At 37.3% G+C, this 12613-nt stretch overlaps 1 protein-coding gene across 2 annotated transcripts in view; it reads left to right on the top strand.

The window, feature by feature from the left end:
- Nucleotides 1-12338, top strand: part of tnxb (tenascin XB) — a 41891-nt gene extending 29553 nt beyond the window's left edge. For both annotated transcript variants that reach the window (XM_031891360.1, XM_031891359.1), the window contains 14 exons: nucleotides 545-817; nucleotides 2063-2371; nucleotides 2679-2981; nucleotides 3113-3235; nucleotides 4029-4166; nucleotides 4696-4815; nucleotides 5864-6007; nucleotides 6570-6700; nucleotides 7629-7761; nucleotides 9292-9443; nucleotides 10573-10669; nucleotides 10975-11136; nucleotides 11280-11443; nucleotides 11528-12338. In XM_031891360.1, the coding sequence (XP_031747220.1) occupies nucleotides 545-817; nucleotides 2063-2371; nucleotides 2679-2981; nucleotides 3113-3235; nucleotides 4029-4166; nucleotides 4696-4815; nucleotides 5864-6007; nucleotides 6570-6700; nucleotides 7629-7761; nucleotides 9292-9443; nucleotides 10573-10669; nucleotides 10975-11136; nucleotides 11280-11443; nucleotides 11528-11626 (2348 nt within the window). In that variant the 3' untranslated portion in view covers nucleotides 11627-12338. The remainder of the gene's footprint in view (nucleotides 1-544; nucleotides 818-2062; nucleotides 2372-2678; nucleotides 2982-3112; nucleotides 3236-4028; nucleotides 4167-4695; nucleotides 4816-5863; nucleotides 6008-6569; nucleotides 6701-7628; nucleotides 7762-9291; nucleotides 9444-10572; nucleotides 10670-10974; nucleotides 11137-11279; nucleotides 11444-11527) is intronic.
- The last annotated feature ends 275 nt before the right edge of the window (nucleotides 12339-12613 follow it).

Here is a 12613-nt window from a genome sequence, read left to right as displayed (position 1 = left end):
AGTTTGCTCTTTGTCTGAATCTCAAAATAGGTAATTCATTTTCCCAATCAAGTATAGAATTAACTATATTAACTTACTCACTTTATATTTTACCCTTGTCAAGTCATTACAAAAGTACAACACACAGTTTTAGTTTACTGTAGTTAACCAGACCACTGCAATTATATTTATGGGCCTCAGAGCTTGGAAGTAGACTCAGCATTGCTGGAACTCAGCTCTCTAACATGCACTAATGTTAAATACAGTTCAAACTGATTTCAAATGTGATCCTATACAAAGCAATCTGGTATATATTATAACTGTGTAGCAAAATGATTTTAAGTTATATCAGGAAAATAGGTGCTCAATACATGAACTCATTTATGGTCATTTTTGTCATGTGTATTTCTGTATAATATCACATACACACTAAATTTTAAATATCCCCCCCACCCCCCAAAAAGAACTTCATGAGCACCATTAAACCTTTGCAACTTAAAATAATTTACAATAAAACTTTTTATGCTGGGAACTGTTATTGGGAACTGTGTTTTTGTTTCCACAGACAAACTACAACAACCACAACTAGAGTCTCTCTCTGTGTCTGATGTCCACAGTGACTCTGTGCTACTTTCTTGGGTGGTTCAGGGTGGTAAATTTGACTCATTCCTTCTAAATTATCGAGACGCTGAGGGCAAACCCAAGGAAGCTTCTTTGGAAGGGGAACAGCGCAGTGTCCCAGTTGGGGATCTGAAGCCTGGAAAGAAATATAAATTTGTCCTGTATGGGATTTCAGGAGGAAAGAAAAGCAAAGCAGCGATAGCAGAGACCACCACAAGTAAGAACCAGAGGTCACAGTAACTATACAACATTTTGGAATTATCTGGATTTCATATGAACTTTTCTGTAAAGGGAGTACAATAATAGTCTAACTGAATAATTATCACACTGTACAACATAATATATATATATATATATATATGGACAGTTTAAATCCACTAGTTGTGCTTTATAATTATAAAGGTTTGGGATCTATTATCTGAAATGCTTGGGAGATAGGTGCTTTTTCCAGATAAGGAATCTTTCTGTAAGTTGGATCTCTGTCTGCTAAAAATCATTTAAACATTAAATAAACCCATTAGGATTGTTTTGCAGCTTAATTGGGATCAAGTACAAAGTACTGTTTTAGTATTACAAATAAAAAGAAATTCACTTGGAAAACTGAAAAAATTAAACATGGCCAGATCAGAACTCTTGTATCTCATTGCTTGCTTAACTCTGCTTAATATTTGTAACTCTTTGTGAGTAAAGTAACTGCAGATGCAAACATTTTCTCAAGGTCTAGTTACTGTTTTGTAGCAAAGGCCTAGGATATGAGTACCTTTGTATAAGGCACATCAGGCACCATTACCAAGAGGGACATAATAAAGAACTTGGTCATTTGACTACGTTATACATATTGCCACCATGGCATTATTATTTTTGTTTAAAAGTAATTCCAATATAATGTACTACTGATCTGCAGTGGTACAACTGGTGTGTTTGCCTCACAATCACTATTATAGTTTATATAAACAAAGCTGCTGTGTGGCCACTGGGGCAGACATTCGAAGGAGAAAAGGTACAGAAACATAGTAGATAACAGATAATACACTTTTGTATTCTACAGAGGTTATCTGTTAGCTGCTATGTAACCTGTGTCTTTTCTCTTTTTTCCAGCTTGAATGGCTGCCCCCGTGGCTACACAGCAGCTTATTTATATAAACTATAGTAGTGTTACTGTAGCAAACATACAACTTTTACCAATGCAGGGCAACAGTAGATTATACTGTATTTCATTTACCTAAAAACGCTTCCATTGTTTAGTGTTACTGTTCCTTTAAAGTAGTACTGTAATGGGTTTTTTCAAAATGCATCAGTTAATAGAGTTTCTCATGCAGACTGCATTGAAATCTATTTTTCAAAATTATTTTTTTACATTTAATTTTGACATTTCACATGGGGTTAGCGATGTTCTTCATTTCCCAGGGTGCTCTTATTTGTTTGCAATTTTAACACTGTTTGATTTCTGGTTGTTTTGCAGAACCACGTGAAAAAGTAGTACCATCTTCGCCTGCAACACCCACTATTCCTCGTCTGGTTGACCTGCAAGCCAATGAAATAGGGAAAGATTCAGTAAATTTGTCATGGAGAGTGGAGGGTGAATCTTCATTTGACTGGATTGTGGTACAGTATGGAGGGCCTGATGGTGTAGTTAGAGAGCAGCAGGTTCCAGGAGGAGACACAAGCACCTTAGTCACAGGCCTGCTGCCATCCAGGCGATACAAATTCAGTCTGTATGGCATTAAAGGGCAGAAACACAGCAAACCTTTATCCACTGAAATTGAAACAGGTAAAGTAATGATTCAAACAACATAAAACAAATGACTTTTAGTTGTAACTTAATGTGTAACTTAAACATAAGTAAATATAATAAATGTGCATTTTCCCATTTTTTGTAGATTTCATTTTCTTACTTATTAAACCTGCTACCATTTTTTTTTCTAAAATTTAATATAAAATGTGTTCTGCCACTTTTCCTTTATGTCTGTTTTTGACTCAAATAATTCCCCAAATGACACCCTTAGCATTTTCTAACCTCACCAACAATGGTAAATCTGTCATTCTGTTACATTCTTTCTTACCATTTCTTCTTTTAGGCTTCCTGGAGGCCGTTGGTCAACCTTCCTCTTTCCTGAATGATCTTTTTGTTTCTCCACATGGGCCTCATTCCATCTTAGTTTCTTGGCAAGCTCCAGAAGGATCATTTGACTCATTTGTCATTCGTTATGGCATTGAGGGTCATGAGAAACCTCAGAAAGAGGCATCTGTAAATGGAACTGCACGTACTCTTTTACTTGCTAACCTCCAGCCTGACACCCCTTATAAAGTAAAACTACATGGTGTTAGAAGAGGGAAAGAGCAGGGCAGTTTAGAAACCACTGGGCGTACAGGATCTTTAGGTAATTACACTATTCTATAGCCAATGACTGTCAAAAAAATATCAAGTGGTTATTAAACCTTTATCTCAACAAGAATGTTAAAGAATGTGCCAGACAAACCTTTCTAAAATTCCCTTTCAATCCCCATTTAGACCTGGAACCTCCTCAAAACTTAAGATTTAATGATGTAGAAGAAACATCATTAACTGTCAGCTGGGATCCCCCCAATCCTGAAACTACCACATTCAAAGTATCATATCAGCTTGCAAAGGGGGGTGAGTTACTTAACCATTCCTTCACATTCTTCTGTTTAATTTGCTTAATGTTATTTTATGCTATTCTTTCAGTGTTTAGTCCCTTTTCTTCTTTGTTTAGTCCCTTTTCTTCGTACCCCTCCTTTCTGATTTGCTCACCTTACATGACAAGGGAACTCCTTAATTGACCATTCGCCTTGAGTCAACCCACTAAAGCCCCTTGTTACATACCTTAATAAAACACTAGGAGACAGAGATGGAGTAAATTGTCCACAGCATTTATTTACATTTTATCAAATAATTAGGACCATGCCAGCCTCACCCAAGGCAATATTCTAAAGCCACAATGCCATAAGAGATTGCTACTATGCTCTGCCAACCTGAATCCAGTGCCAATTATGCCTTAAGAGGGAAAAAATTAAATCCTGACCCCAACAGCGATCGGAAACAATTCCTGGATCAAGCAATTATAGTTAACATGCTAACTCTCAAGTTTATAGTGTGTAAAGATAAAGAAACCACAATATAACAGTGCATTCAGAAAAACATCCACATCCTTACCTCTTTCCTTCTAATCATGGTTGCACCTGATTCTCCCAATGTCTAAACATAAGGCAGCATAATGGCTGCTGGTCATTTATAGCTCCAGGGCTTTCCAACTCTCTTCTAGCACAATTGATTTCTGTTTTAGTATCTTTAAAAGCCTTTCGCTTACCTCCTCTTCCATCCTTTGCTTTCTCTATCTTGCTACCTCTCACTACCTTCTCTACCTCACTATACTTCCCTATAGTCTTCTATTAATTTCCCATTACAGGAGAACCTGAAAGTGTAAATGTAGTTGGAGACAGCAAATCTCTTCAGAGACTTAATGTTGGAACTCGTTATGAAGTTACTGTGGTATCTGTACGAGGGTTTGAGGAAAGTCAGCCTCTGACAGGCTACATCACTACAGGTGCGGATTTGATTTACATATTTAGAATATACTGTATGTATATATATATATATATATAACAAGAACAAACGGAGCACACCCTATTGAAATTCAAATGCCCAGGGTGCTAGCTAAAAAATATAAAGCAAGAAAATGAGCTGCACTCACCAGGACTTGGCAAAAATATAATAAGTTTATTTAAGAAAAGAGATCCAACGTTTCGAGCACTAACTGTGCTCTTCCTCAGGGTTTTTCTCCCTGAGGAAGAGCACAGTTAGTGCTCGAAACGTTGGATCTCTTTTCTTAAATAAACTTATTATATTTTTGCCAAGTCCTGGTGAGTGCAGCTCATTTTCTTGCTTTATATATATATATATATATATATATATATATATACAAAACAGAATGTATCTACAGGCATTGTCTTAGAATGGACACTTTCTCTAATTTAAATACCAGTTCACAGAAAGAACCCAGAATATAATTCATAAACAGCCCATGCTGCATTTTTCAGGTTTCCTATATGGCAACATTGTTTGTTTTCTTGCAGGTGGAGGTGGGCCACATTCTCTGCATGCCCATGATGTGACTGAAGAATCAGCACTTTTACGCTGGGAACCAGAACCGGGATTTGTGGACAGATATGTAGTGACATACAGGGCAGAGAATGGTAAGAGCAATAAAATTAACCACTTCAAAAAGTATTAAAAATAGTCAGAACTGGCAGCACAAAATCAAGTAATTTGTTAGGGCCTCATTTCAAGATACAACTAGGTTATGTTGTACATGTGAAACTATATATATATAAAAATCACCGTTTTTGTTGGTTGAGATATTGTATCTCTTTGGTTTTACCAAAATATCTAATAAGAAACTAGGGATGATCCACAAAATGCATGTACTTTAGTTGCATTCATGCCAAGGGTGTCTTTCTGCTGCAAATCTCCATCTTAATTCCACATAGGAATAAAAGGGCAATTTGGAGAATGTATTATTAAAAATCTTTCAGAAAAAGAAAGGTAGCCAGCCTGTGGTGCAACAGGAGGAACAAGAACAATGAATGACTAGAATAAGTAGAAGCTATTAATAAAGGAGTAAAATAGGAGAGTTGGGAGTTGGAGAATAGACATCATACAAACTGTAAAGGTGTTTTAGATACAGGAATTTATGATGATGGAATTTGTATTAATTTATGAAAAAAAAACTAATATTAGAAAAATACAGATACAAAAAACTCATAAGAATAACTTTTAAAGGACAAGGAAAGGCTAAGTCACTTGGGGGTGCCAAAATGTTAGGCACCCCCAGATGACTTTAATCGCTTACCTTGTACCCCGGGCTGGTGCCCCTGTTAGGAGAAAACAGCACCAGCCCGGGGTACCTGTAGGAAGCGCTTCCTCCTTCCTGCTTCGTTTTGAAAGGACTACGCGACAGGCGCATGCGCAGTAGAGTGAAAAGCCGACTTCTCTATTAAAGTGCTGCTTTTCACGCATGCGCGCGCGAGCGAAGACGGAAGGAGGAAGCGCTGCAGCTACCCCGGGCTGGTGCTGTTCTCTCCGAACAGGGGCACCAGCCCGGGGAAAAAGGTCACCCCCAAGTGACTTTGCCTTTCCTTCTCCTTTAAAGCAAATATTTAAGAAGATTTAAGGGAATTATTTTGTCTGTTGCATTTTCTGACTACTTGTTGTTTTGTTTCTCCTACATCTCATATGATTTAGTGCTTTCAGTTACGCATGAAGTTCCAGGTGATCAGACTGAGCTTCCTATCTCTGGTCTGAATCCTCACACTGAATACTATGCAAGTGTGCAAAGCCTCCATGGATCCAAGCTGAGCTCACCAACATCTACCTCTTTCATTACTAGTATGTCACATTCAACAACTGCTCTAATGGTTATCATATGTCTTTTATATATAACAGATATATAGAGATAGATTATCTATCCATGGCTTACATGATACACTATTTTTGTAAGTGCTGTCCTGTATATAAAGCATGTAGAAGGAGTGATAAATGTCTACCTCTTTACAAAACCTTTGTACAACAATAAGTCTCAAATACTACAACTGCAATATAATTGTGTGTAGCATAACTGTGGCAATTACTATATTATACTGTATAATAGGAGGAAAATGTACAAGTTAAACATCTCAGCTACTAAAATTCTCTTCATACAAGGTACAAGATTTTGCTGTATTACCCTTAACTAAAATTTTCTAGTAGTAACTATAGCAAGGTAAGTCGACACTAACAGAAAAGGTAAGGAATGACAAGCACAGATCAAATGCACCAACTAAATAACTATAGCTGACATGGTATATAGTTGCCTTGTTTAACTATTGTTGCTGCAGGCAGCATTTTACTGGTAGAGATTCTCCTCACCTGTAATTTAGAATGCAGAATATCTCTGTGCTATCATTTGCAGGTGCTGATACTCCACGGGAACTCCTTGCCAGTCAGATCACTGCTCAGAGTGCTCTGTTGACCTGGAAACCACCTCAGGTTGTTCCTGATGGGTATCGACTTGTGTATCAAACACATGATGGTGAAATTAAGGTAGGACATATTGTGTAAAAAACAAGCATGTGCCAGTTTATTATACCCTTTTAAATATAGAAGTAATGTGCTAAAAAGGATGTGTTTTGGGCTTATTTATTGAAAATTTCTCCAAAATCTTACTAGCCCCACCTATCTGTTCCACTTTTTGATGCCTCCTTTCCCAGGCTATGCAGGGGAGCAGGGGGCACTTAGCACATTGCACTGTAGGATAGGAACCAGTTAGGCTGACCTCGGCCCCCCACGCTTGCATTTATAGCACCAGAGGGGGTCCAGGTGGGGCTGCATCACTAGTGTAGAGAGCACCATTGAGCTCTATGCACTACCAGAGCCGAATTTCCATTTTAAAAACTTTAAATTTGTCTCTTAAAGTTACCAGGAGCAGCTTTTTGCTGCCCCTGGTAACTTTGACACAGACCAGGAACTCTCCTCAGGTGGTAGTGCCCCCAATCAGTACAGCCCAGATTGTGCCAAAACAATTGTGTACATGTGTTAGAAATCATGCCAACCAGACATAGAAAATATTTGGCGCAATTGCATCAGATTCATGTCAAAGTACAAGCGCAATTGTGCCAATTTTAATACACCTCCCCTGGCAACCAAAATTATTCTGCTTTAATGAAAAAAGACACTGCGTTGTGGGACAAAACCAAGGCGATTGCGCTGAAAACTGCAATGTGTTAAGTAAATGACCCCTATTGTATCTTTTAATATAATATGTTGATCGATAGATAGATAGATAGATAGATAGATAGATAGATAGATAGATAGATAGATGATAGATGATAGATAGATAGATAGATATATAGATAGATAGATAATATACTGTAATTAACAATTTCTCCAGTTCATGTCTCTTTTGCCTTCTTCCATAACTGTATTCAACTTTTTTATTTCTGCATTCATTTTAATATTCTTTTTTTTTCAGGAGTTAATTTTACTAGCCAACTTGTCCTCCTTTACCCTAAGTCATCTCACACCTTCCACCCCATACAAAGTTCAGCTTCATGCCTTGCGTGGTGCTTCCAGCTCGGCACCCATTTCCACCTCCTTCACTACAGGTGAGAAAGACAATTGTGATAAATAAGAAACTTACTAAGTCATTTCTCTAATATTCCTAGCTGTTGTTGGGGAGGTGGCACTTGATTTAACATCTTTTATTTTCTAAAGCTATGCTCCCATGTCTCCCGCATTGCTTGGGTTCCCTTCCGTCTATAGCTGTAGCCTTGCATTCTTTGTTTTAAAGTGCAAAGAACAGGCAACTTCTGTTTGTGCCTTCTTTGGCTTGAAAACCCATACAGAGTTTGGCATACATAAATATGGCACACACAGAAGTGCTGAACCTGGAAGGCAGCTTGTGTATGTCAATTTGCAGAAGGCTAAACATTTCATGCTACCCTTGGCTAAAAAGCATAATAAAGAAACCTTTTATCCCTTTTTAAGGAAAAAAATCTCAAAATGGAAAAAGAACATCCATTACTGGCAATGTTCAACACAGATACCAACATGAATTTTTATGGAAACTGCATATTTGAAGCAAAATAAGTTAAGGTGACACATTGAATAAATTATCACACCTAATAGAATGGAGCCCTAAAGTAGATTTGGGCGAAAATCACATGAAAACTAAACTGAACTGAAACAGAACTTAATAGTTTATTGACTAATAAATACAGATGCCATCACATCTGGAGGGACTGGTGTTCTGTGTGGACTGTAAATAACAAGCTTTATTTAAAGAAAAATGTAACCTCAAAAAAATGTATAATATGTAATACATCCTTCAAAATTCACAGCACTAAAGTTTATATGGATAGTATTATATTTCTGTTTATTTATCCTTTAGTTTTACCTTCGATGGTATAGCAAGTAACTTGCTCCATGACATATAACACCAGCTTATAGTGTTTCTAGCGAATCATGTTAGGGAAACATGGTGGATGGCTCACACAGCAAGTTTGCACCTGGTCTAGTAACCAAGAGCAACCCAAAATATGTTTTAAACATGTTTTAAAACAGGTGACCAGTAAATACTGCCTGCTGAGTGGTTGCTATAGGTCACAATGCAAATTCTATCATAGTTTCCCATAAGACCTTTAGTGATGTGAGGGAATCTATAATCTCCATAACTGATGCTTTGGGGCTCAGCATGCCAAGAATTCACAGACTATTGCCACCTCAACAAGACCACACTATACAGTCCTTGCCGGGGAAACACACGTTTATGAATAAGTGGCCATTTCGATGCAGCCTAGTTGGTAGGTGATTACATGCACTCCAAAATGGTTTATGAAAAGAAATGTTATATCAACATCCACTATTTCTGAGGTCTTCAACAGGGGCACATGCAAAAAAAGGCAGGCCCGACGAAGGCCGCAGAAATAACACCTTCCTGTACAATCAAACAATCTTGGATTCTGGAATGCAAAAAGCTTATCTCTTTTAATGTCAGTGCTTAATTCATAGATTTGAACAGTCAGCTAAACATCCTAGGTGCCTCCAGGCAGTATTTGTGGGAATGTAACAAGCAATATTTCTCATGAAGGTTTCTAATTTCCAGTTTTATTTTACATTTCACTACAACCCCTAAGGTCGAATAAGATATCCATTTCCCCGAGATTGCTGGGAAAAGCATATGAATGGAGACTTGCAGAGTGGTGTGTTCACAATATATCTGGGAGGATCAAAAGATGATCCATTGCTGGTGTACTGTGACATGGAGACTGATGGAGGTGGCTGGATAGTAAGTGTATTTATGTACTTGGAAACACAAACTGCCCTCCCTGAATCTCCCTTTATCTTAGGAATCTATGTTCAAAGATAATATTTTAACATGTGCAAGACAGAAATAAATGGTAAATAGAAAACAATTTGGTATACCATTTCCATTTTTTGGTGTTATTGTCCTTTAATTAGTACTTTCTAAAGTCTGTAATAGATATTTTATTATCTACAGATCCCATACTGTATACTAAGAATGAGCTCCGCAGGAGAATGTTGCCAATAGAACAACTTGTGGTGCTTTACTTTATATATATTGGGTGTCTGTGGCTTGTAAACACATTGTAATGAATTATTAAAGGATAAGTGAAGTTTAAAAAATACACAATTTACAATTGCTCAGGGTGCTTTGCTTTTTAGGCACTTTTGCAATTTAAATTAATTAATTGTTTTTTTTTGTTTCATTGCTATTTAAGTTCTTATTAACTGCCAATATTTTTGTCAGTTTCTGTAAATGACTGTTTAGTCAAAGATATATGTTCAGATATATGTTCAGAACAGAGAAGTGTTCTGATGTTGTTCAGAAGATACAGATGCCCTTTCCCATCTCTTTCCGAGCCTTCCTTCTGACAGTATATCTCATTATATTTATGATATTGGCATGAATATGTATAGCTCTGAAACTGAAAACAATAAAAAATATGTAAATTGCAAATGTGCATGGCATACATAGATACTTCTGAACAGAATACTATTTTGCTTTGGGGAAACCATGATGCTGACAGATAAAGAACTAATCTAGTTGCACAGAGAGATGCTATTATTCATATCCCTAAATTTGTTTTAAAAAATGTTTAGAAATGCTATTCTTTGGTTTGTTGCTTTTGTTGCTTGACACTTTATTTGAAGTCTTTTTTTTCAATTAGAGCTATTAGGGTAACATATTTTAATTGGAAGCTTACTGACATTTTGGGTGATATGTTAACTATGCAAGCAGGAGGCTAGATGCATCTAGGTTTTTAATAAGAATATTAGCACTAACTAACTTATTGGTATTGGATGACATTTATCCCCATGGACTTAAAACCAGAATGGAATTACAATATTTGCTAGTGACAACATCAGCTTGTGACCTTGGCATGTTTCACTAGGTTTTTCAGAGGAGGATAGATGGGAGAACTGATTTTTGGAGAAACTGGAGGCAATATAAGGAGGGGTTTGGTAACCTTACTTCAGAGTTCTGGCTGGGTAAGTTATTCTTTTGCATATTGTGGTTTGCCTACATAACCTCATATATGGAAGGGGCATTGCTGGGTACCCAGGACCAACATCTGGTCATGTTATCTCTTCAAACCTTCTGAATATATTTATACATCTAAATATATTTATTGAAATAAATATTTCCCCCTCACTACAAACAATGCCATGAAAAACTAGTTTGAGTGAAGATTTGGGTACATTTTAAAAGATACTGTATCTGTGCAAATCGTATGCATCTATTTTACTGTGTTTGGGTCACTTTCAAAGCCCCTTCAGCTCAAATTTTTTTGTAGGAAACATTGCTCTGCATCGTCTATCATCTTTGGCACCATATGAGTTACGTGTAGACCTCCGGGCAGGAGCTGAGGCTGCCTATGCTGTGTATGAAGATTTTCGTGTTGAGGGTGAAGACAAACACTTTAGGCTGCGGATAGGAGCATACAGAGGAAATGCAGGTGAGTGATGCTAAATGTTTATTAGGATAAGGAACTGAAGGTGTAAAACAAAAAATGGGTTTAGGGTTAAACTGCAGGACAACCCACTATTTCTTTTTTGTATTGGCTTTCTTTGTATTTGCTGAAATTTTTTTCTATCCCAGGGGACTCTCTGAGCTATCACAACAATATGATTTTTTCAACACGGGACCGTGATGCAGAGAAAAGAATATTACCTTGTTCCATTTCTTATCGTGGAGCTTGGTGGTATAAGAACTGCCACTATGCCAATCTTAATGGGATGTATGGCAACAACAAAGACCATCAAGTAAGAATTTCTCATATATATTCATTATACAAACTCCTCTTTATTACAATTCCTCATTTAATTCCATCCTGTGTGTCCTGGCAGGGTGTGAACTGGCACACATGGAAAGGCTTCGAATTTTCGATTCCATTCACTGAGATGAAGATGCGGCCACAGAGAACAGGCAACTGGCGCCGTCTTTAGAGCGCTGACAGTCTTAAACCACTAAACTTAAAACTGGAAGCAATGTGGCACCTTTGGAAACCTTACCCCTATGTCCTTTCTGCTAGGCCCATAAGATGGAACATAAGTCTACAAAACTGTATCTAATTGTAATGTGTTTTAACTCCAGAACTACAGATGGGGAAAATATTTCAAAAGTGAAAAATCTAAAAACACTGGCCTCTAGAACTGGAGTCTAGAACCCAAGTGATGGAAACAGAAATTACCTAGAAATGGAAAGCAGAAAAAACAGCTATGTGCAGGCAATATATATGGTCTATATATATATACAAAAATGCAATGCAGCTGAAATCTAGCAGTTCCAGGTTTTAGAACTCTAAAACCATAAGCTATAAGTATTAATATAATATAGTGTAAATCTAGAAAGAATTCTGGAAAATACAAAAACAATCCTCAAAGAGTCTACCGGGGAGGAGTGCACCCTCAGGGGGAAGGGGCGGAGTAAAAGATGTGTCACAGCCACAAAATGGGGAGGGGGAGATGGGAGGATGTGGCAGAGCCCCATTCCCTCCACCCACTATATAAATATAAATATATATATATAGCAAACGGATACACAGTCTATTTTTTATAAAAGTACAGTATGAAGAGGGAATGGATGGGAGGGGGAAAAGATGGAGGATTTGTGTTCTGTAAACTGCTTCTAATAAACCGATGGGATATCACCTTGCAATCTGTGTGTTATATGGGTATAAATGTGTTAAAGATTTTACTGCCTAAAAATTTACATACTTTTCCTTCTGGACAAAACAACAGGAAACCTTTAAAATATAGAACCACATAAGTAAGATACCAGGACTCATAGGACCAGTGGTCTGGATAGAAAGAATTAAGCCTCATACTGTTTCGAAGTACATACTATATGCCATGTTTCAGGTGTGCTTACTGCTGTACAGTGCCTTCTTAGTAAAACAAACTGGAAATTTCACATAGAATCTTCCTGGCAAT

The sequence above is a fragment of the Xenopus tropicalis genome, chromosome 8 (genome assembly GCF_000004195.4).
Source record: "Xenopus tropicalis strain Nigerian chromosome 8, UCB_Xtro_10.0, whole genome shotgun sequence".
NCBI classification, from domain to species: Eukaryota; Metazoa; Chordata; class Amphibia; order Anura; family Pipidae; genus Xenopus; species Xenopus tropicalis.
This window is presented reverse-complemented; position numbering and strand designations above follow the sequence as displayed.